Raw genomic sequence first — 25,808 nt, forward strand, 5'->3', positions numbered from 1 at the left:
AACCACAGATACTTCAGGGAGTATTTTCTGCCTCTGCTGCTCAGCTTCCTGGTCTTCTGACATCCTGACCTGTAACCAGGCACATGCTAGATGCGGTTATTGATGGTGCTGCCCTGACTTAGTGTTGGACAAAGGAGGTTTAGGGTTTAGGGTGAGGGGCCAGAATTATGGGCAAGTGCAGGCTACTGCAAAGACAAAGGGTGCTAGCCTTTGTTTATATCTGCCTAAGATACGCAGAACAGAATCTCTCAACTTCTGGACCATGTCTGGCTCTACTTACCTCTGCAGTATCCTTCCCTACCTGCCATCTCTTGTTCCTTTGTAAGACTTTTCTGGATCTTCCCTGGCACAGTTGATAGTGACCTCCTTGGTAGCCTCACCATACCTGGTATCCACTCATGTGTCACCCATCATATGGAATTCTAATTGTGTGTATGAAATCAGAACAGAGTTTGATAGTTTCAGGTAGTAGTAGTACGGCAGGGACTCAGTGTGAACGAAACCGCTCCTGCCCTAAAACTTCCACTCCTCCCACAAGCTTCCCAAAGGAGATAGTAACATAAAGAATGCTGATAAACAGAAAATGCCCCTTCATTATTAGCTCTCTGGTGAGCGGGGCGGCAGCACAGGATCCCTTCCCTCCAAGTCCAGACTCAGGCAGGATCTTCCCACATGACAAGCTGAGAGGGCAGGTCAGCGGCCTGCCAGCCATGTGGGTGCGCAGCCACCCACCCCGCAGTACAGGGTGAGTGAACTGCCCACCAGCAAAGGTGACACTCTCATCCTAAAATCTGACCATAAGCCTGAGGAGGTGCTGGGGAGGGACAGGGATAGAGAGCCTGCCCATCTTCTGGGCTGAGTTCCTTGAAGGCAAGCCCTGGGTCTAGTTCATTTTTACCCATAGTAACAGTCTCTGGTACACACCGGGCATTTCAAGACTGTTATTTTGATTCCTAAATTAGTAGTGAATGAGGAATATCTGCAACATATTGACTTTGGGACAACGTGCCTTTGGAACATGGGGTGTCATTACTATATTTTACTGAGTGGTGTTCCCTATCCTCACTCCTGGAATGATCCTGTCGGTACTAATCATTAAATGCTATGTGTTGTAAGCTGGGAAACTTGCGTTGCAGGAAGGTGCAGTCCCAGGGGATGGCCCATTAGCACATATAGTGCAACGGTCATCTGAGCTGAAATTTCAACAATTCCATATTCATGATGAAATTGGATAAAGGTGACTACAAGTGGCAAGGTATTATTGTCCAGAATTCCAGTTTCTTTATTTGTGCATCTGAAGCCCTTACCCCCAAATACTGTTTTCTCACTTGTTACGAGCAGTATTTCGGTTCACATCGACTGTGTTACCTCTGCCTCTGAGGGTCCAAGTCCCCTAAATATAAGACAAAAAGGAAAGAGGAAGAAGGGGAGGGGGAGGAGGAGAAAGGGACAGAGGGAGGGAGGGAAGGAGGGAAGGAAGGAAACTCAGGGAAAGAAGTAGCATAACCCTGGTGCCCTTAGATAAAGCAAGACCTTAGGGGGTGGGTGGGAGTGGGGTGAGGGGGAGTGGGGGCGTGGGGGTGGAGGTTGGGGTGGGGGGATTTGAGTTGCCCTGGTGAAGTTAGGCCCAGAAGAAAACAATGGCACTCTTGAGAAAGAGGGTAAGAAGTACGTGGAGGTAAGAACATGGCCAGAAATCTGGTCAACCCGTTAGAATGATGCTGCTACCTAACCCATTAAAACAAGTATGAAGGTAACAGCATCCTGCCTGATGGGACTTACTGGCATTGTCGCCGAAGGAGAGCAATACCATGATGCTGGGGAGATTTGCTTTCTACCTGGCTCGGCTTTACATCAACCTCTCCAGGGATGCGGGGCCCATGTCTTCAGCCCGCTGGCCAGGCCCTCATGTGCCACTTGGGTTTTGCCAGATGTTCATCACCGGCTACTCGGTGGCAGCGGGAGCCACGGCAAGACTTCTCTTTGGCTACGACAGCTTTGGGAACGTGTGTGGCAAGAAGAACTCCCCAGTAGAAGGGGCCCCTCTTTCGGGGCAGGACATGACCCTCAAAAAGTAAGTGTTCAAGTAAGTCCCCAATCTAGGGGGGCTATGCTGTATTTCAGAACTGTATAAATTAGCCATTTTGAGCCTAGGAACTGTTTTTCCGTTTAAAACTATCAGCCCATTTCATAAAGAGGGAGGCACGTGTGGGGTGGCCTGTGCTACTTTTCAGCTGTATGAGGATGGGCAGCATATTAACCTCTCTAAGTCAAGTTTTCATCTTTTCAACTGGTTATGATACCCACCTCACAAGGTTGGTTTAAGGATCCACTGAGAGGCTACATGAACTAAGGCTTAATATATGTTAGTCGCTACTATCGTTCTCTATACTGTATCCGGATCATGTTGTCAATTGTATGTTACCGATTGCACACCCACCCACAGTACTTTATCTATGTGGAAATGCCTGAATCCCAACTGGGATTTCTGGGGACCTGTGTCCCACTCCATCCCCAGTCTACACTCTCAACTATATGGCCCTGTGGTGTCACCACCCCCTACAACTCCAACATGGAAACAGAAAGGGGAAAGAAGAGATGGAAATCTCCTGAGGGGTGAGAGATCCTTGGCCATGATTTATCTAAGGTGGTGACTGCCTTTTAATAATTTTTGAGACTTGATGATTACAAACACACCCTAGGAGAGAAAACATGTGGATCTAAACAGGTCCTGAATATGAATTTGAAGTCACCAAATACAAATCTCAGACCAGGCCTTTTCTACCCCTGAATGTCATTCCTGAGGAGAGGGGCTTTGCCTTGCTGGACATGGACAGCCTGGAGGCATTTCCTCCTGCACTTGGGGGTCACATATAAAGAAGACAGAAGGAAGAAGAGAGGCTGCCCAAATGTAGCCATGCATGCGAAGAAATGGTTGTTCTTTTGGGATTGTAAAGTATATATTTTATTCTCAGTAACCAACAGGTAGAAGCAACCAGGTGTCCCATCAGCAGATGGATGGGTAGACATGATGTTGTATATATAAATAGCGGGAACTTATTCAGCCTTAAAAAGGAAGGACATTCTGACACAGGCTCCAGCATGAGTCAATCTTAAGGATATTATACTAAGTGATATAAGCCAGTCTCAAGGAAGAAAAATATTTTATGATTTCACTCTCTATACCTAGAGTAGTCATATTCACAAAGACAGCGGAATGGTGGTAGCCAGGGGCAGGGCAGTTGTTGCTTATAGGTATAGAGTTTGGGTTTTGCAAGGTGAAAAGAGCTCTGTGGGTGGGTGGTAGTGATGGTCCCACAGCAGTGGGAATATACTTAATGCCACTGCACTCTACACCTAAAATGGTTAAGGTGGTAAGAATGTTATAAATATTTTACCATAATTTTAAGAAATTAAATAGTGTGAATTTATCATATGTTGAAGAGAGCTGTTGTCCCATCTCCTATTACACCACCTCCATCTCTCCCAGCCTCCTCCTAGCACCCCCTCTCCAGGTCCCTCCCCTAGAGGACTGCCTACCTGGCAGCCTCCAGGGCTCTTCTGGGTTCCCCTAATCTTAGAAGCCTGGAGAGGTGTTGGGCATGGTCTGGGAGCCCCCACTGCTTGCCTGGCTCATGACCCCATTAATGGCAACAACAGCTTTGTTCTCCCACCCATCTAGCCAATGGCAGAACAGCTAGAGTGAGAAAGTCTCCAGAGTTTCCTGGCTCTCAACCTGAGAAGCAGGGGGAGGGGCAGGCTATTAATTCCCTGCCTCAGCTCCCCAGCTTTCCACTTCTCACTTCCCTGAGTTCAACTCTTGTCTGAAGTAGAGCTGAACACTTAGGTGCAGAGATGTCTTCCATGGACTTCATTGAGTAGTTTATGCACTGGCCTGCGCTAGCATTCCCTGGAGGTTGAATCAATCCCTTCTCTTCCTCAGTGATTTCCTCAGATCACTGCTTAGTGTTCTCTCCTAGGAAGTGCCGAATCTGGAAAAAGAGACATTTTATGAGATCTGAGCAAGGTTCCTACACTGCACCATCTCCATAGATAACCCCCAGTAGGCATAATACATGGTAAATTATGCTGAGGCATTTGGTTATAAGAGTTTGCCTTAATTATTCCCACATTCGATAACGTGGATTTTTTTAAGGCCCATAATTAAACCTAATGAGAGGAAATGCTCTAAGATACTCTTGTGTTTCATTGGTTTCCTAGACACGTGTTCTTTATGAATGCCTGCAACCTGGAAGTCAAGGATGTGAGGCTCAGTTCCACCATCCTCTGTGTGTCCAGCTGTCCTGAAGAGCAGCTTGATACCCTGGAAGAGGTCCAGCTCTTTGCAGACAACAATGGTAGGCACCGAGGGACGGGGCCTCGCTCTTCCCCCTCAGGCTGGGAACCACAGTGGGGTAACTGGTGCAGACCTAGATGAGACAACTTACCCAGGCACTGATTTCTCTGCAAAGCTGGAAATTGTCCTTCCTTGTGGATACCTCTTCTTGCATGGAAAAGGCCATAAATGTTTTCTCCTGGGCTTGGGCGCTTTCATTCAGACTTATCTGGAGTTTATCTGAAACCCTAGCTGTTCTCTGCTCACTGCCAGGGAATGGTCTTCCATACAGAGCCTAGTGCAGACTGACATCTAGGGCCCAAAGGCAGGGTCACACAGAGGTCAGAGAGCTCTGCGCACACAGGCACATCCAGTCCTAGAGAAGGGCTGCCGGCTGTGGGCTGAAGTGCCAACAAGTATGTTCTTTCATGAAAATGTTGGGGCCCATGGATAATTGCAGTAATCATTAGTGTAACTGAAGTACCTTGCTCTGAGCCCCCTGTTGAAATTTACCTTATAAGGAGTAAACTAGCAGAGCAAAGTAAAAGAAATTCGAGGCAACCCACTGCAAATTTTATCTGCCTATGAAATGGTGTGCCAGATTTTGAAAAAATTATTGGCAAGGCCGTGTTAAAAATATCAAGCCTATGCAAAAAATCATCTTCAAAGACCTTCGAATGATTTTTTTGTGCCAATCACATGACTTTTAGTTTTGAATTGAGATTTAGGGGACAGAGAGAGAAAAAAAGGGACCTAATTTGACCTCAAATTGTATGCTTATGCTTTTTGACTTTAGGTCACCGATAGACCTATTTTCTAAATCTGAGTGATTTATTCCTTTTACTTCCCGGTTTGGGAAAAGAACTATGGTTTTCTTACTGGATCCCTACAAAAATGAGCACAATGTAGGAAGATGGTACAGTTTGTGTGTCGTCTTCTTCCAGGGTCCTTCCTGTGTGTTTATAGTTTGGATTCCATCAACTACACCCAGAACCCAAATGCAGACTCATTGTGCCCCAGCCTACCAGTTCCTCCAAGGTAAAAAGCTTTCATGTTTTTTTCTTGTCCATCAACAAAATTCATGGGGTATTTGACGTGCATCTGTTGCTCCTGCAGGTATGGTTGGAAGCACAAAGGAGGTATCTGGTAGAGCCCACAGTCTAGAAAAGGCCAGGAATAAACAAGGAGGGACTCTCTGCAACATATATAATGGACAATGGATTAGGAATCAGGCTACAGAGGGAGAAAAGTCAACAATGAAGATACATATAGTCATAAAAGGATGACACTTGAGCTAGCAGAATTAACATGTGAATTATTACCAATTGAGTGGTTTTATAAAGTAGTTGGTATGTATTTTTTTCTATTCCAACTATTTATTACAAAGGAGAAATTGTTTACTTTTGTTCTTTTATTACAACCAGACATTGTTAGTCTTTATAACTCTAGATATCTCCATAAGAAACAGACTCAAAACCAAGTGGCCACCACACACATCTTCCCAATGAGGACCGAAAACATGTCCTTCTCAAGGATTCTACTTGTGAACTCCTTCTAGCGTCCATCGTTCCTATCAACTAGTGTAGTACCTGGCACATAGGAGGCACCTCACAAATATCTGTAGAATAAAGCTATAGTGATGAAGCAGGAATTGTATGGCCATAGGAAGTGGCTCACATTTGAGCCATTGAGAATGTAACCAGGAAAATACAACTGCTAATCATTGCCACTGTCAGGATGCTGAGATGTTCTGCAGGAGGACTTGGATTTATTTTGTATTACCATTCTTTAAAGTTTGTAAATATGTTTACAATGAATGAGACTTTTGCAAAATCCCTGAGAAGTAATGATAATTCAAGTAGAATAAGGTATTATGTCAGCTGTCTCATATAGTGTTTATCAAACTCTTCTTGGTTGGACCCACAGTAAGAACTGTATTGCATCACCACCCAGTGCTGTGTACGTATACCTTCATACCTACTTAGGAGTATAAAACAGAAATAGAAATGTCACACAACAAGATTTCTCCTTACTGCATCTGATTTGTACTAATAGTTCCAACTCTATTTCACTTTTTTTTAAAACAGTAATTTATTTCATAAGCTAATGCATTTGTAAGTATAGCTTGAAAAATGCTGATCTAGCAGGTGCTTAAAACAAAACACTCGGGTAGATTGTAGTTACACAGGAGGGAGGAAAAATAGAGTTAACCATTCTCCTGGCATTCTTTTCTAAAATAAATACTTTGTGTGACAAGTAACTGAAAGAGGAGAGAAGTCATTTGCATAGGAGAGTACCCATTGTATATTTACCCATTGTATCTTATTTTTTAAATTCTGAGTTTTGTCAGATATCCTAAACATAGTTCAATGAAACATAACTAAATCCAAAATAAATAAACTATAGTGTTGTAGTAAGTTAAAGGAAAATTATTTAACAGTTTGAAGAGAAGGGTTTTTTTTAAACCTTCTACCATTTGACCATCTTCCTATTCCCCCTCCCCCAGACCCTGGCCACCACCATTCTCTCTGCATCTGTGAAATTGACTCTTTTAGATTCCACATATAAGTGGGGTCATACAGTATTTGTCTTTTGAGAAGGATTTTTTTAAGGAACACAATTCATAACTGTGCCTGCAGAGGGAATTGAAAGAGAATGGATTTTTTTCAGGTTGTAACTTAACCAGAGGTAGATAAATTCTTCCTACTATAAGTGGATTGGCCACTGTAATTCCCTGGAAAGCTTATATCTTGATGTTGCTGATGATAATGGTGAACATTTATTGAGCCTTTTGGTACTTGCAGGTACTTTTTGAAGCTCTTGACATATATTCATTTGTCTGTACATCACAAATCCACTGTGCTCTAGGCATTGTTTTCATCCCAATTTTGCAGTAGAAAGAACTGATGCAGGGACAGGTTAAGATGACACAAGCAGCCTGTGGAAGAATTGGCATGCAAACCTGAACAGTATCCATGTTAGTTTCTGTAATCCAAAATCAACAGTCAAGGCTTCGTTGGTTTTATTTTGCCTGGCAAATGGCCTCCTTGGGCTCACACCAAGATGGGGGTGCAGGGAGCCCTGTAGCATGTGTCCTAGGGTCCCCATCTTTCTACCTGTCACGCCTGTCCTAGGTCTTTCACCCCCAAAATGCAGACTTTTTTCACGGAAAGTCAAACCTGTTGACTGGCCTTTCTTGGACAGAGTGAGGGAGAAAGAAATAGCCTTGAGGGCTCCATTTCCCTTCCCTACACAAGCAAGAGTTTGTTTTAAGGTGGAAATCATCATATTTATCATGGAAGAGCAGTGCCAAGAGTAAAAGCTTGAAATCATGAGAAGTGTGGCCATAGGGCCAAAGAACATTTTCTAAATACCCCTATTGACTAAACCAATTGTTTGTTCTCCCTCTGTCGATCACGTGAGGTGTAACGTACCCTTTTAGAGCAGTGGTTGGATATCAAGAAAGTTTGTGTCCCAAGGTATGAGCTTTTAACAGTAGTGAAAAAATACTGCAGAAGATAACAAGCAAGCATATCTTTTTCCCTTTGGGGTTCAACATAATATTGTATTTTGAGTTCCCGATGTATTTAAAATCTAAAAGGCTTAGTTTTTTCCATCCAGTAAGTTTTAGTCCTAGCCTCCCTAACGGGTGCCCATGCATGTCACTGCATTGTTTGCTCAAATGAATTCCAACAGCGCCATCTAAATATACAGTCAGCTCTTCGAATTACTTCCTGCTTCACTGGTGGGGAGAGAAAAAGCAGAAGTGGGGAGGAAACCACAATCTGTGGCCCAAAGTCCTATCTCCTGCCCCAACTAATGAAGTGCTCAATGGGCAACTAGTCAACCACACACCAGGGATGACCCACATTTGACATGCTTCTTTGTGTCACCCTCAGGGCTGAGATGGACCATACTTTACCAACAGAGGGTTGTAAAATGCCTGAAAAGCATCATCTTAACAATGTTGACAAAATTAAGGTCTTATGGCGAATTGTGTTTGGGGAAAAACAAAATGATGTTAAGTTTATATCTGACCACTATTTTTCAGAAATACTAATTGAAAGCTCAAAAAACATTTGCTGTAGCGACAATTCAGATTCACTGATGTGAAGACTATTTTGTAATAGAAGAGAAAAAGAAACTAGAGGTTTAAAACTTGCAGAGAAGGAGGTAAAAATTACCACTCTACAGGTGGTAAGAAAATTAACTGAAAAACTATAAATGACAAGAGAACTCACTTATGTGGCAGGAAACACAATTAATATACTGAAATCTGCAGCATTAATACATTTTTAAAGACAGCTTTTACCACAGTGAGAAAAAATACAGACAAAAACGAAGTGGGTACTTGAGTGCCTAGAGACAAATTTAATAAGAAATGTACAAGAACCATAAAAAGAACACTTTAATATGTTCCTGAGCTACAAGGAAAACTTAAAAGAGAAAGACAGTGTTGTTGACAGTATGACTCAACATTATAAAGATGTCATTTCTCCCTAAATTGAGCTATAAATTTATCAAGATTACAAACAAAACAGAATTTTTTTTTCAGTAACTAGATTAGCTGATTTTAAAATTTGTAAAGAATTTTTTTAAAAAGCCAAAAAAATCAAAATGAGAAAAACAACATAGATTGGCTTTCAATTTTTAAAACATATTATATTATAAAGTTTAATAATTAAAATACTGAATAATTAAAATAACAACTAATGTGAGCTCACTCCTTGGTGAGTCACATATAGAAACTACACCAGGTGAGTTGTTGCACAAAGGAAATGTTATTTGCCACAAATAAGGAGATCACGGAGAATAGATTCCAAAGCCCTGACTCCCGGAACAAGGGTGAATGGGTTCCTTTTACTCACAGTTAGGATCAATATTTAGAAAGGTTAGCCTCGTCCCCATATGTAGAGGCAGGCATGAGGTGGCACATGTGTCTTGAGGAAATGTGCCTGTACACACATTGTATATTATGTAAATGAGGCTTATGCTTCTCTTTGAGTGGAGATTTTAGTATTACAATTAGGTAGAGGTAACAGTCACTCCATGGTTCACTCTGTGGTTCATCTGCACAGGTATGAGTTGGGGTTAAGCTCAAACAGGTCTGAGTGGCCTGGGTCAGGGCAGTATTATTGCTTGAGGGGCACTTTTGGTTTCCATCAGAAGATGCTGATGCCCCTCAGGTCTTTTGCCTGAGTTAAGAGATAGGCTGGAAAGAGTTTAAGGGAAAATGTGGTACAAAACTCATTGGGTGCAAGCAGGCTGGCACTATAGGTCACATCTTGGGGTCTAGCTGGTGATAGCACTAGTTCATGCATAGAAAGATCAATGGAAGATACTAGATAATCCAGGAATAGACCCAGATGCTTTCAGAAATTTAGCACATGATAAAAGTGGCATTTCAAATCAGTGACAAAATGATAGGCTATTGAACAAGTAGTGTTGGGACAACTGGACAGACATCCAAGGGAACAGCTGGATCTATGCCTCATGCTTTAAATTAATAAATTCCAAATGGATGAAAGATTTTATTTTTTAAATTAATTTATTTTTTTAGAGGAGTAGGGCAGGGAGAGGGAGAGAGATTCTCAAACAAGCCATACCCAGTAAAGCTCGACACAGGGTTCGATCCCACAACCCTGAGATCATGACCTGAGCTGAAATCAAGAGTTGGATGCTTAACCGACTAAGCCACCCAGGAACCCCAAATGGATTAAAGATTTTAATGTATAAAGTGAAACTAGAAAGTATTAGAAGCCATGGGAAAATTTTTTCCATAACCTGAAAGTAAGGAAAACTTCTATGACTTAAAACTCAGAAGACATAATATAAAAAATTGATAAATTTGGCCACATTAGAAATAAACATTTCTGCCTGACAAAACACTAGAAGCAAAATTAACAGGCAAATAAATTGCAATTCATAAAAAAGGATTAGTTTCTCTAATTTATAAAATATCTTGCTAATCCACCTTTTAAAAGACCAGTAATATCTCAGTTTAAAAATGAGATTAAAAATATAAATAGATGCTTTAAAGAAAAAGCACAGTGTTGTTTAAACATATTAAAAGAGGCCAGACTTCCCTTATGATAGGGGAAATTCTTTTTTTTTTTTTTAAGATTTTATTTATTCATGAGAGACACAGGCAGAGACAGGCAGAGGGAGAAGCAGGCTCCCTTCAGGGAGCCCGATTCAGGACTCAATCCCAGGACCCCGGATCACAACCTGAGCCAAAGGTAGATGCTCAACCACTGAGCCACTTGGGCATCCCAATAGGGGAAATTCTGTATAAGAATTTGTTTTCACACTTTCAATGCTTAGATGACAGCATCTAAAGTTGGATAATGTTTTGTACTGGCAAAGGTGTAGGGAAGTAGACACTTTCATACATTTCTGAGGCTGGGATCTAAGGAGGGCAATGCATCAGTATTCATCAGTGATCAATGTATATACCTTTAAATCAAGCATCTCTACTTCTAAACAAAATTTTTTTAAGTTTATTTATTTAACTAATCTCAACACTCAATGTAGGGCTCAAACTCGACTCAGATCTGGAGTTGTGTGCCTTTCCAACTGAGTCAGACAGGCACCTCTAATATACAGGTACACTTAAACTGCTATGAAGTGACATTTGTGCAGAATTTTTCACTGCAATGTTTGTAATAGCAGAAGAGTGAAAACCATCTATATGGCTTGTCTGTAGCAGGCTGTTTACATAAAGTAACACTTTTTAGCTATCCACTTAATAAGAGACAATTAAGCTAGAAATTGCAGAGAATGTTCTCAGTCTGAGAAAGAGCATCTCTAATAAATCTATAATTAATGTTATACTTAATGGTGAACTACTGAATGCTTTCCCATCTAAGATTAGAACAAAGCAGGGGAATCTGCTCTGAGCACTTCCATTCAGCATTGTAAAGGAGGTCCTAGGAATTGCAAAAGAAAGGAAGGAAAAGAAATGAAAAGAAGTGAAGTCATCTGCATTTACAGATGACCTAATTGCTTATATAGAAAATCCAAAGGAATCTACAAAGTAACTACTAAGTGAATTTAGCAAAATGGGGAGATACATGGTCAAATTGCATTTCTATACATTTGCAACAATTAGGAAATAACTGTTAAAGTCCATCTTTAACAACATCAAAAAGTATAGAATAACTAGGAATAAATTTAATGGAAGATTTCAACTGAAAACTTTAAGACCTTTCTGAAATTAAAGAACTCCAAAATAAGTGGAGAGATAACCTTATTCATAAATTGGAAGTTTTAATATTGTTAGGATGTCATTTCTCCCCAAATTGTCTTACAGATTCAGTGTAGTGCCAACAATTTTTTAAGAAATTGACAAGTTCATTCTAAAAACAAACAAACAAACAAAAAACACAGAAAAGCAAAATCTGGAGTCACATACATACAAACTTCTTGAAGAACAAAGTCGGAGGGCTCATACCACCTGGTTTTAATAGTTACTAAGAAAGAGTGGTTAAGACAATGTGGTATTAAAAAACAAAGTTCAACGGAATACATTTGAAGATCTAGATGACCTTATTGAAAGACTCCCGGATCAGACAGCATTAGCCCCGCAGGTAAGGGAGAGCTCTGGGACCGTGTATAAAGTGGGAGGTTTTTATAGGAAGGAAGAAGGGATAAGAAAGTAATTAGAAGAAGGAAAGACTTGTTCTAGGCAAGATGGCTTTCCCTTAGGGGAAAAGCGAGGGGTCTTATCATGCAGATGACCTCATCCACGTGGTGCTAATTGAAAAATTCCTAGCTGACTGCTTAAGACTACATTTCTGGGAGAGGTTGAAAGAGCAATTAGATTAGGTATTAAGCTCTGGTTTGGGAACTTGGTCGAAGTGACACCAATTGGGGCCTCTGGTACAATTACCCCATTTTGATCAGACTTTCCAAGTAACTGAGAGACGTGATCAGATTTTAAGGCATTAGTGCCATTCTCAGCTACCGCTCTGAAGTTCGTGTGGTTTTTGTTTTTCCCTTTGTGTTGTATCCATAGGTCATGACATTTTTGCCTGACCTCTGTGATATTCACTGGTCATGGTTTCAGATGTACATTCTTTAATTGGGTCATTTTCTTTGTTCCTTAAACATTGCAGTTTTAGGGAGATCATTGGCTTGGTGTTTAGTGGCTGAGATCATGGATGTAAAGCTTTTGAGAGAATACAACACCCCAGAGACATTGTTATGATGACTATAAACAGAATCATTCCCAGAGTTTGGAGTGCACTTTAGAGCCATGGCCCCAAGACCCTATGGAAAGTACCTTTTTTAAGCCAACTGATTTGTTCTGGGATTTTATGTAATTGAGTTTCAATTTCGCCATAAGTGTTAATCCAGGCACAGCAGAGACATCTCCTTGCTCAGCTAAAAGAGAATCAAGAGCTGTTCTAATATCGAGGACAACTTTGGCTAGAGAGTGTAAGGCTATTTGTTGGTCTGCTGTTGTTTTAATAGCAGATTTTGCAATAATTTTAAGAATTAAGGGAAACTTTTCAATCATAGCCTCAGGCACATGTATCCCTAACCAAGGAAGCAGGGATCTGCCCTAAGGAGTGAAAACTGAATCATGAAACCCTCCCTGGTAGGTCAATGTGAACTGTAAATGTAATTTAAGGTGAGCCAACCAATTAGATATCTTCTTTTATTTTTGAAATGTTAGGCACAGTTAGGTTTTCTCCTAGCCTGAAGTAAGTGGCTACCCCCACTTAATAATGATCAGGGAGATAAAGATGTTATCTTTCTAGGCCAGTGCCAGAGTAAAGGAAAGGAAAAGAAGGAAAGGGAGTTTTATGTTTAGATAAAGTATGAAGTCTAAACCTGGTGTCTCACACAGAAGCGGTCCACCTCGAGGTCAGCTATGTCCCATCCTCATCAGCTGGATTTAGAGGTATCCGGTGTGTACACAAGATCAGTGTCAGGTGGAGCCTCTGTTAGCCATGAGTTGTGTCCCCAGGGCTCTGTGTCTTTCAGTTTTATAACCGTGTCAGTGGCCAGGAGCACTTGGTAAGGTCCCTTCCCACGGGGCTCAAGAGCTTTCTTTTTAACAATGATGTTTCCAAAACATCCAGACATCAGGTTCCAGACTGGGACCAACAAGATCCTTTGAACTTGAGGTCAAGGAAAGCATGTTGAACCTGTCCATGGTAGGCTTTAGCATAAGACTTACTTACAGTAGCTCCTCAGACTAGCATGGGACAGGGGCAGCAGAAAGTGGTTTTCTGATAGAATTCCACTGCATTTGCAAAGTTTTGTTAAGGTTTGTATGATTGGCTCAGTGCTGCAGGTGCTTTGATCCCTGGAGACCAGGAAAGATATACCCCAAGTGGGAAACATACTTCCTAACAAGTTCTTTGCTTTGGGGGGGGGGGTGGCGGCATCAGCCTTGCAGCAGGAGAAAAGCTTCAGCCCATCTGGAAAACACACCTACAGTAAGAGGAACATACTGATAACCTTACTAGGTAGCGGTGAATGAAGTCCAGCTGGAGATGTTCAAAGGATCCCGAGGGAGGGGCTTTGAGGAACTCTGGGAGAAAAACAAAATAAAAAAGTTTTTCTTTTTTTAAAGATTTTTTTGTTTATTTATTCATGAGAGACAGAGAGAGAGAGAGAGAGAGGCAGAGACACAGGCAGAGGGAGAAGCAGGCTCCATGCAGGGAGCCCGACGTGGGACTCGATCCTGGGTCTCCAGGATCACGCCCTGGGCCCAAGGCAGCGCTAAACCAATGAGCCACCTGGGCTGCCCTAAAAAAGTTTTTCCAGAACTGTAGACCAGACAGATCAGACATTGATGGTAAATGGTTTTCATAATCCTAGAGAAGTTTCCCCAACCAATGTGTATTTATAATTTGATTCATCTGAAACACACCGTGGTGGGTAAAGGAATGCAAAAATTGAAAAATGGGGTTTGTCAGGGAGTCAGGAAGAACCAAGTTACAGTCTTGGGTTTTCCATAGCCCCATATACCTACTGTTGACTCATCTTAATTTCTCCAACTTAAGAGCAGACCCTTGTCATGTTACAAGGACATTTATCCTCGTATAGACTTAAGCAGAAAAGTCTTTATCCACAGGTGACACAATCTTACAATATTAAGGAGGCAAAAAAAAAAAAAAAAACCAATATTAAGGAGGCTTAGTATTACTTATTTGACAATTTCTCCCCTGTAACTTACGTAGCAAACCTAACTAATTTAACAGATTTTTGGAATATTCTAGGTCAAAGACTTTATTTAGAATTTGATTTGGGGAAGTTTGTCAAAAATATCAAAGAAAGGGGACGCCTGGGTGGCTCAGCAGTTGAGCGTCTGCCTTTGGCCCAGGGCGTGATCTTGGAGTCCTGGGATCGACTCCTACCCACATCAGGCTCCCTGCATGGAGCCTGCTTCTTCCTCTGCCTGTGTCTCTGCCTCTCTCTCTCAATCTCTCTCTCATGAATAAATAAATAAAAACTTAAAAAAAATCAAAAAGTTTTGAAGCACTTGCCTAAATAGGATCATAGATCATTATGAAACTTAATATTTAAAACATAAAGAAATTTTGACAGTTTGATCAAAGCAGACCAGAAGTCCAAGAAAATTTTGTTTTTTTTAGCAGATAGAAACAAATTCTAATTTTGCACGAGCTTACTTGATATTAAAACTTATTTTTTAAAATAAATTCATTTTACATCTGAAACTAATGATACACTGTATGTTAGCTAATTGAATTTATTTTTATTTTTTAGCTAATTGAATTTAAATAAAATAAGAAAAAAATTCATTTTAATTTTAACCAGCTTGACTACAAATCAGAATTCCTCTTCAGAGATTCGTTTTCCACAAAGGTTCTACAACGTATCTACATTCTGATTTTGTCCCGTTTTTCTTCTTTAAACAACTACCCTCATGTTAGGACATAATTACTTTTTTCCTCCTTAACAAAAAATACATCTCCATTTCTCACACCTTTTCCCCCCACTGAAAATACATCTATTTCTGGCATATGGAGATATTTCTCTTTTTATTTTTAGTAGTTTTAATTGCATATATTAATTAGAATTCTTAACCCCTAGAAACCATAATTTCTCATGAAAACTAGGAAGTAAGCAACTGTGAATGGTCTGTCGTACTAGTGTCTTTTAAAATTGCAAATTTTTGAATAACATTTCAAAAGCAAAAAAAAAAAAGTCCTACAAGCATATGCCTTTTGAAATTTTCCCATGTAGCATTAACATATCCAAATATTTTTTAATTTCTCTGTAATGAGAAGCTAAAAGTGGATAAATTTATGTTTAGCAATTAGTGTATTAGTATTTTGTCTTATTTGGAAATGATCTAGGTATTTAATGAATTTAACTTACCATTTAACCTAACTCAGCAAAACTTTAAGGTTTTAGGTTACAAAAAAAAAAAAATTGAGAAGACTATTTAAATAGACCTATATATTGCCAAAAAGTTCATTTATAAATGTCTGTCTTGCTTACATCTATTTACTTGTCCTTAATAATTATGTTAGATTACCTACAAAAACTTCATTAAACATTAGACAAAGTCAGTCATTATCCTAAGCTATTTTTTTTGACAGCTTTCACAAGCATTGACATGAGTTTATTAGGCTAGTAAACTCAGGTAGAGTAAGAGTCTTATATTTAATCTTGAGGTCTGTTTTAGTTAAACCATCAACCTTAAATTAGCTTTCATATCAAATATTTTTCCAGATCACATGAACTTGAAAAATATTTGGGTTTCTAGTCTCTGTTTCAGAATGGCCAAACCTTACAAGCACTTGCCTTCAAGCTATATAAATAGAGCTCTTTTACAGATTCATTTCAGCAATGCCATCTGGAGGGGGAAAATACCATGTAACTACAACATAAGTATATATACGTATGTATGTAGCTGGGCCACAGGGCTGCAGGAGCACCTGGCTCCAGGGGGCCAAGCCGACCAGGGTGAGCCACTCCCTGCCAACAAAACCCAAAGGCAGAGAGACCAGTGATGGTGAAACAAGAAAGGAATTTCTTTCAGTGAGGTCGACACCTGGAAGGCAGTGGTTGAGTGTCCCAGTCTGTCTCCAAAGTGCCAAAAATACTTCCTGGTTTTATAGAAGGAAAATATGGGCCAAAGGTCGGTGGGTAGGTGCAGGTGGGCAACAAAGGTCCAGCCCGTCACTGCTTCGGGGACAGTCACGCCAGTTCTTGCAGGCCCTGGGCAGTCCTTATTGCTTGAGGGGTAGTTTCAGTTCCATCTGGCAAATCTTGCCCGTGGGGTCATTTGCCTGAGTTCAGAGATAAACTGGAAAGAACTTAATCTGTTGAAAACTACAGACTGAAGTCACAAAACAAGGCAGTTGAAGTCCTCTTTCACTTGACACACATGAACATTCAGAGACACAGAAAACTTAAATTTATATTGTAAAATTGCCTGCCATGAAATAGGTACAAAATTAACTAGTTATAAAAATTGGATCTGAGTTTGTTTTTCCGGTAGGTGGGATAAGTTAAGCTGAACAGTCTAGATGACTGAAGCTTTTAAGAATGTATGTGGAGGGTCACCTGGGTGGCTCAGCGGTTGAGCATCTGCCTTTGGCTCAGGTGGTGATCCCAGGTCCTGGGGTCAAGTCTATGCCTATGTCTCTGCCTCTCTCTCTGTGTGTGTCTCTCATGAATAAATAAATAAATCTGCTGGTGGGGGGGGGGTGCGGAATATATTTGTGGAGAAGACACTGAAGAGGAGTTATTTGTCCTTGGCAAGTCAAGTTCCAAATGACCTTTTCCCCTTTTGATTTTTCTTGATAAGAATACCTCCCTGAAAGCCGCACTCTAGAGAGCTGGGCTGCACAAGCCCTGGAGAACACCGGACAGAGCACAGAACAAGTGCAGGAAAACAGTGCATGTGCCCTCTAGCATGACTTGGGTCCCCTTACTGCCAGAAGTTTTACACTTAGCAGCCTTTGGAGATAAACAGGGGAGGTTTGGGGATTGGTAAAAAGGATTGGTGGTCTTTGAATTGTTTCTGGAGCCACACTCCTGGTCCTATAAAGACTAGATTTGTTAAGCCAGGAGAGCTGTTTTCAATCCCTCAGAGAATTGGGCTCCACCTGACTGATATCAGGGACTGACACACCTTCTCCACAGAAGAAGAAGAATATCTTCTTTCCCTCTGGATACCTTTAGTTTGGAGGGAGAAGACCTAAAAAAAAAAAAAAAAAAAAAAATTCCTCTTAGGGTCTAAATATCAACTTCCAGTGTGACCAAATTTCTGATTCTGGAGTTAGTAAGTCCTTTCAAATATCTTGTCGGGTGCCAGCCAGGACAAACAGTGAATATTTTGGCGGTCTTAGAGAACCTCATGGACCCAACAGGTATCCTTGAGGAGGATTTTACAAAAGATTGCATCTTTGCAAGATCTAGAGTCATTGTCGAAGATAGCTAAAGAAAGAAGCAACCACCTGCACGTCCCAGACAGAAAGAAAGCCAAGCCTCATTCTTAAGACACAAAAGGAAACTATCAAGGAGATAGTTATTCCCAGGACAGAAAGACTCAATAACCCAAGCTCTGTATGTGGAAAGGAAGGGACAATGAATTTTTATTCCCCTCTCTGGACTGGGTTCAAGAGGTAATCTCCTTATAATCACTCTTGAGGATCCTCCCAGGGCTTAAGAAATGCTTTAACGACAGCCCTTAGTTCGACCTTTAAGTCAGGAGTGAGAGATACCTGAAGAGGATCGCCAGTAGCCTGGAATGGTCCTATTGCAAGAGGTCACAATTAAGTTAATAGTCTCTTCAGAACAGAGAGGCAGGTCAGCCTGGGGCTCACTAGGATTAGTACTCGGATCAAGGGTAGAGCTGAGCAGTAAGAGCTACAGCAGTCTTACGGTCTCACTTTTAGTACCTTTTCTCTTTTTTCATTAGCTTTTTATAGTAAATCTTCCAATGAAACTATTTTGGAATTTGGAAACCTTTTGGAGGCTTCTGCATGCCAATTAAAACAGGTATCCCATTCTATTTAATTTGGGAGCTCCTGCGTCTAAGGACACTTCTTAAATGAGTGGATCTTGTGGAATTGGAACATTCCCCATAATGGCCATTGCAGTTCTATGTTATTTTTGGTAAAAAATTTTTTCTCTTGCTGGACACTTGCAACTTCTGGAACTGTAGTTCTTAGGCATGATGAGATAAGCAGGTGTGCAGCACCCAAAGATGGCAGGTTCGGCTATCTGGATGCAAAGGATCCCGTTCCCTTTAGTTAGGTCTTTGGGTTTCCCAGAGCCAGACTAATACCTATGAGGGACTTGCTACTGGCTTAGGGATTGTGTTTTATAGTGTGCCTCGTTGCACAGAAGTTTTCTTGAGGTTGGCAGGGTGACCTAGTGTCAGTCTCACCTGTTCCATGACCAGGCACCCTGACTCAGAAGTTTTTGAGTTAGATGACAAGCGCTCTGACAGTTCTTAAATGCTCCACCCATGCCCACCGATTTTTGTGCCATTTTGGCCTCCATGATCCCCACTAGCAAAAGCCTATATTTATATAAAACGAGATACACAAACGTGTACCTCAACAGACCAGCAGTAACCAAAACATGGCACTGCAGACTGGCCGAGAGAAGGCTGTGCATACCAGCAGCTGTCCCCCGTGTGGACTGACCAGCAGACTGCGTTCAGGGAGACTGTGGGCGGGAACCGAGAAGGGATGCCAACTCGGAATTGCAGACTGTACCAGGAGCTAAGGCCTGGTGCCCTGTCAGAGCCTCCTGTTAGTCCAGACAGACCTGTTGACCCTGGACAGGAAAGCCAGTTAGATCAGTAGCTTGAACACAACGAGCACAGCTAAACCTGAGGGGAACTCACCAATGGCCCTCGGAAATGGGAAGAAAAACAGAAATCAGAAGGCCTTGTAGGGTGCCACAGCTGTTTCTCTTCCCCAAAGGCCCTCAGAAGTTAGCTTCAAATCCCTATGCTGCCACCAAATCTGTGAAAAAGCAATTTCACTGAGTCAATTGGAAGATCTAATTGGCTTTGTTTAATGATTCATGAACCAGACAGCACCCCACCCAGCAAGTACAGGGGAGCTCTGGGGAGTTGGACAAATGGAAGAGAGGGCAGGGCAAGCAAGTTATTAGCCAAAGGAAAGGTTGCTTTCCCTTGGGGGCAGAGCAGCTATCATGGAGATTATCTCTTCTTCTGGGGGAGGGAGAGGGCCCATGTGGCAGGTTCATTGGCACCCATCAGGCTCTTCGTGGGGAGCTTTTCTCCCTCCGCCTATGTCTCTGCCTCTCTCTGTGTGTCTCTCCTGAATAAATAAATAAAATCTTCTTTAAAAAAAGATGCCACTAAGAAAATGAAAAGAAAAAAAATTAACAGACTGGAAGAAAATATTCACAATACATATATATGACAAATGCTTAAATCCAGAATAGATAAGAAGTTCCTTTAAATCAGAGTCTACAACCTTTTTCTATAAAAAGGTCATATAGGGCAGCCTGGGTGGCTCAGCGATTTAGCGCCACCTTGAGCCCAGGGCGTGATCCTGGAGACCCAGGATCAAGTCCCACGTTGGATTCCCTGTATGGAGCCTGCTTCTCCCTCTGCCTGTGTCTCTGCCTCTCTCTCTCTCTCTCTCTCTCTCTCTCCCCCTATGTCTGTCATGAATAAATAAATAAAATATTAAAAAAATTAAAAGGTCATATAGCAACTATTTTAGGCTTTGTGGATGGTATCATCTCAGTGGCAACTACTTAACTTTGCCAGTCTAGAGCAAAAGCAGCCACAGAAAATACATCAACAGATGAGTTATGCTGTGTTCCTATAAGGAACATGGTCATGTACCAACACAAATGGTGGGCCAAATTTTGCCGACCCTTGCTTCAAATCAATAACAAAAAGACAAGCAGTCCAATAAAACCAGGCAAGAGACTTGAACAGGTACTTCTCAAAAGATCTACGGAAAGCCAGTATGTACATAAAAAGATAGTTAACACCATTAGCCATCAAGAAAAGGCAAATTAAAACCATAATGAGATATCACTGTGCTCTTACTGGAAGGGCTACCATTTTAAAACGGAGCATCACCAAATGCTAGTGAGAATGTGGGACAACTCGAACTCTCATACAGCCACTTTGGGAAAAGTTTCATGTTTCTTACAAAGCTAAGCATACATTTACCATACAACCTAGCAATTCTCCTTTTAGGTATTTACTTGAAAAAATTGAAAATGAACATCAATAAAAAGACACATAGAAATTTTGATAGCAGCTTTTCTTTTAATAGCCCCAAACTGGAAACAACTTGGATAGCAATCAACAAAAGAGCAAATGACAATACAGTCATACAGTGGAATAGTACTCAGCAATTAAAAGGAATAATCTAATGAAAAAAGGGGAAAAAAAGAATGATCTAGTGATACACATCACAGCTAAGAGGAGGAAAAGAGCAAATGGGAATATACAACAGTCAAAAGTAGTTTATAGTTCTAGAAATCAGGTTAATAGTGGAGACTGATCAGATGGGGCTTAAGGGTACTTGTCTTTCTCTGACTGACTTATTTCACTTGGCATAATAACCTCTAGGTCCATCCGTGTTGTCACAAATGGCAAGATGTCATTCTTTTTATGGCTGAGTAATATTCCGTTGTTTAAATATACCACCTCTTCTTTATCCATCTATTGATGGATGCTTGGGTTGCTTCCATATTTGGCTATTGTAAATAATGCTGCAAAAACATAGGGATGTATGTATCTTTTCAAATTAGCATTTTTGTTTTTTGAGGCACAAATATCCAATAGTGGAATTACTGGATTATATGGTAATTCTATGTTTAATTTTGTGAGGGATCTCCATACTGTCTCTCACAGTTGCCGTACCTATTTGCATTCCTACCAACAGTGCACAAGGGGTTCTTTACCTCCATATCCTCACCAACATTTGTTATTTCTTGTCTTTTGATTCTAACCATTCTGAAAGGGGTAAGTTAATATTTCACTGTGGTTTTGGTTTGCATTTCTTTGATGATTAGTGACGTTGAACATCTTCTCCTGTGTCTTGGCCCTCTGTATGTCTTCTTTAGAAAACTGCTCAGGTCTTCTGCCCATGTTTTAATTTGATTACTTGGCTTTTTGGTGTTGAATAAGTTCTTTATATATTTTGGATATTAACCCCCTATCAGATATGTTATTTGCAAATATCTTCTCCCGTTCAGTAGGTTGCCTTTTTGTTTTGTTGGTGACTTCCTTCACTATGCAGAAGCTTTTTATTTTGGTGTAGTCCCAATTGTTGATGTTTGCTTTGTTTCCCTTACCTAAGGAAACATATCTAGAAAAATGTTGTTAAGGCCATGGTCAAAGAAATTCTGTCTTTTTCTTTCAGTAGTTTTATGGCTTTATGTCTCACAATTAGGTCTTTAATCCATTTTGAGTTTACTTTTATGTGTGGTGTTATAAAGTGGTCCAGTTTCATTCTTTTGCTTATAGCTGTTCAGTTTTCCCAGCACCATTTATCGAGACACTGCCTTTTTTCTGTTGTATATTCTTCCCTCTTTAGTCATAGATTAATTAACCACAAAAGTATGGATTTATTTCTGGGCTCTTGATCTGTGTGTCTATTTTTGTGCCAATACTCTACTGTTTGGATTACTACACATTTGTAGTATTTCTTGAAATCTAGGATTGTGATACCTCCTGCTTTGTTCTTCTTTCTCAAGATTGCTTTGGCAATTCAAGGTCCTTTGTGGTTCTATACACACTTTAGGATTATTTGTTTTAGCTCTGTGACAAATGCTATTGGTATTTTGATAGGGATTACACTGAATCTATAGATTGCTTTGGGTAGTATGGACATTTTAACAATATTAACTCTCCTGGTCCATGAGCATGGAATATCTTTCAATTTGTGTTGTCTTCAACTTCTTTCATCAATACTTTATACTTTTCAAAGATTAGATCTTTTACTTCCTTGGTTAATTTCTAGATATTTTATTCTTTTTGGTGGAGTTGTAAATGAGATCGTTTTCTTAATTTCTTTCTCTTACTTTCTTTCTGTCTCTTTAAATTTATTCAGTGGGGCTAGTTTTGTTTTTTTGTTTTTTTTTTTCTGTTCCTAAATGAAAACACAGTTCCCAAGACTGCTCTGGTTAGTTTTAAGTAATAATTATGCTGTCACTTTAAGTTATAAGAGATACTTTCCATTCAGTAATTAAAATGTTCAGCCCAATATGATAGACTTCAGTTTTGAATGCCAGTTGAAACTTTTCCTTCCCCCGGGTTTGGCCAGGAACACATGGGAAGGGGACTGCAATCCTCTCCTCCTCCTCCTCCTCCTCCTCCTCCTCCTCCTCCTCCTCCTCCTCACCTTTTCCTCTCACAGTCTGCTAAAATAGGCTTCTGACTCTCAGGTTGGCACAGCAAAAGTGAAGAGGAATAAGAGGGAATAGGAGCACTTTTATTTGACTGATACTAGTACCAGTTTGCTGGGTGTGGGAGATGTTCCAGCCAGCTTTCTCCCATGGACACATTTTGGGTTCTTTGGAGACTCCCCATCGCTCTGGCTCTCTCAGCTCCAGTGTTCTTCATGTGGTCAAATGCAACTCTGCTCTGGCTGGTCGTTTGCTAAGTTCCCTGGACCTGGGACATTAAGCAGCCACTTCTATCCTCTTTCTGCTAAGGGCCCCACAGTTTTCCATGTAGCTCTCTTGAACATTAAGGACACTAGCCTCCACTTCTCAGGGCTCAGACCTTAACCACACATGGGGTCATCTAAGCCCTCTGAGTTTTCTAGGAAACACTTCTCAAGTGACTCAGGAGTGGTAACCCTCACCCTCTCTCCCTTGGGAACAGGAATGGATTCACATGAAAATTCTCTCTCTCAAAAAATAAAAACAAAACAAATGAAAAGCTTTTTAGAACTGTTCTTTGACATGATTCAGTGTACCTATCAATACCTATACAGAGTCAACTTTACTGTATCCAAATAAAAAATAAAATCAACCAAGGTATCAAGAATGCAGACTTGACAAATGAATTTAACTTAATACAAATGTGTGACATAACCTCACTGGAGGGAGATGAGAGAAAAGGAGCTGACTTAAGTAACTTTGGAAAACAGCTTTGTGACTAAATACTGTGAATGAAAAGCAAAAATAACTGTACATAAGCACCATGCTCTAGTTGGTAATTTTGTTTCTCACAGGGGTACTAATTAGCATTCTGACAGTACTTAGCAGGGTTGATTATAAGGGGACTTAGGATCAGTGACACCTCAGTTGCAATGAGCATACCTAGTACCCAGATATTGGTTTCTAAATACCATTTTCTGAGAGTTCCTTGGAGAAATGACTGATTTTTAGGGCTTGGATAAGTAAAATACAAGATAAACATGGCATAATCTTGCAGAACCAAAAAGTGAGGATGTGCCCACAGAAACAAAAAACGGTGGGGCATGTCAAATTACCCAGGGACCAACCTGAAAGACCTCCTAGTGGCCAAAGCTGGAATGATTGGAGCAATAGAATAAATAACAATCATACTAGATTATAACCTAAAGAATAAAGTAAATATCCATGATTGGATAAGTAAGTGGGAGGAGGGCACAGCACAGAGGGATAAATCTTTACAGAAATATTTACTACAAATAGTGTGTGTAAATACTTGCCACTTAATTTCCCTCCCCCTGAGAGTGAGCTGGGCTTAGTGACTCACTCCCCAAAAATATAGAAAGATAATGACAGTGGAGAAACCTGGTAGATATCAAACACCTTAACAAATGATCAAGTTTAACTTGACCAGTGATGTCATGTTGCTGTCATGTTCCCCAGTATTCTATGGAAAGAGAACTTCATCTCTGTGGTGTTCTTCCCCAAACCCATAACTGCAATCTAATTATGAGAAAACATTAGAGACAATTTATCAAATACCAGACCATGAATCTTCAAAAGTGTCAAGGTCGTGGGAAACAAAAACTAAGAAATTGTCATAGACCAAAGGAGACCCGACAACTAAGTGCAGCATGGCATCCTGGATTGTATTCTGGAAGAGAAGTAAAAGGACATCTGTGAAAAGTGGTAAAATCCAAGTAAAGACTGTAGTTTAGTTAATAGTATAGTACCAATACTAATTTCCTCATTTCCTTTTTTTTTTTTTTTAATTTCCTCATTTTCACAAAAGTACTGTGGTTACGTTATATAAGATGTTAGGAAAGGTGAGTGAAATATACAAAGGAACTCTCCGTAGCATCTTTGCAAGTTTTCTGTAGCTCAAAAATTACTTCAAAATTAGAATTTTTTTCTAAAATGTCCTAATCTCCAACTCCCAACCCTTTTATATTCTCAGTGTGGGTCAGGAGTTTGTGAATCTAACCAATTTTCTAACTTTTTTTTTTTTTTTTTTTTTTGGCAAGCCCAGCAAGATAGGGTCTAGCATCTCATTTTAGGGTATAATTTCTATTGTCTTTGAGCTTCAGATGCAAACTTCTGTTTACATTTCCTAATACATTCACATATGTTTTTAAAAGTCTCTAAAATGATATTATGCAGAGGGGCACCTGGCTGGCTCAGTAGGTAGAACATGGGACTCTTGATCTCAGGGTTGTGAATTTGAGCCCCACGTTGGGCGTAGAGTTTACTTTAAAAAAAAAAAAAAAAGATTAGGGTCTTCTGGGTGGCTCGGTTGATTAAGTGGCCAACTCTTGATTTTGGCTCAGGTCCTGATCTCAGGGTCCTGGGATCGAGCCCAGTCTTGGGCTCCATGCTTAGCAGGGAATCTGCTTCAAGATTCTCTCTCTCCACTCCCCCCACCCCTTCCCCCTGCTTATTCACACATGAGCACTCTCTCTGTCTAAATAAATCTTTAAAAAAGAGAGAAAGAATAGAATGATGTATCAAAACAATGGCTGCCTGAGAAAAATGTATTTTTCTTCAAAGAGAAAAAACACTGCTATTTCCCACAGTTTATTTGTTCTATTGTACCTTTTGGGATTTGGGCCATGTGAATATATTACACTTTCAAATTGATTAATTAGGAAAAAGCTGCTTATTTGTATTACCCTTCTCTTGAATCACTATCCAGTGACTCAGGAACTATTTCTGTAATGTGACTTCCTGGGAAAGATTCTTCCCTATGTTCTATGTTGTATTCATTGAAAGTTCAGAAGCCATTTTTACTTCATGGACAATACAGTATTGTTTGCATTTGGGGTCTCCCATGTTTCATCTTCACACATTTCAAAAAGTGGTTGGTTTTTGCAATTTGTCAGATAATTTGACACTTCTTGAGCTGGGATTATTTGCACTGGTGGGACCCACGGAGGGAAAAAAAGGCAGAACCCACAGAAGGAAAGAAAGAAGGTGCTTGTGGCCTCATTAAGAGTCATTAAGATGAACATCCATGAACATTTTTTATATTTCAGGAAGGGGCCCCAAAAGGTCAGCTTTTTCTTCTACCCAAGGCAGTTATCAATCACAGCTTTATTCATACATTCATCCC

At 40.5% G+C, this 25,808-nt stretch overlaps 1 protein-coding gene across 10 annotated transcripts in view; it reads left to right on the forward strand.

Moving 5' to 3' along the window:
* Positions 1-25,808, forward strand: part of SLC44A3 (solute carrier family 44 member 3) — a 112,233-nt gene that overhangs the window by 2,820 nt on the left and 83,605 nt on the right. For 9 of the 10 annotated variants that reach the window (XR_012035115.1, XM_072834595.1, XM_072834592.1 and 6 more), the window contains exons 3-5: positions 1,932-2,074; positions 4,222-4,358; positions 5,281-5,374. Coding sequence is in view for 9 of the 10 variants with exons in the window: in XM_072834595.1 (XP_072690696.1) it covers positions 1,932-2,074; positions 4,222-4,358; positions 5,281-5,374 (374 nt within the window). In the remaining variant the exon portion in view is untranslated. Of the gene's footprint in view, positions 1-1,136; positions 1,256-1,931; positions 2,075-4,221; positions 4,359-5,280; positions 5,375-25,808 lie in introns of all 10 variants that reach the window. The other variant, XM_072834597.1, reaches the window with a different exon arrangement.

This window comes from Canis lupus, chromosome 8, assembly GCF_048164855.1.
Source record: "Canis lupus baileyi chromosome 8, mCanLup2.hap1, whole genome shotgun sequence".
Lineage (NCBI taxonomy): Eukaryota > Metazoa > Chordata > Mammalia > Carnivora > Canidae > Canis > Canis lupus.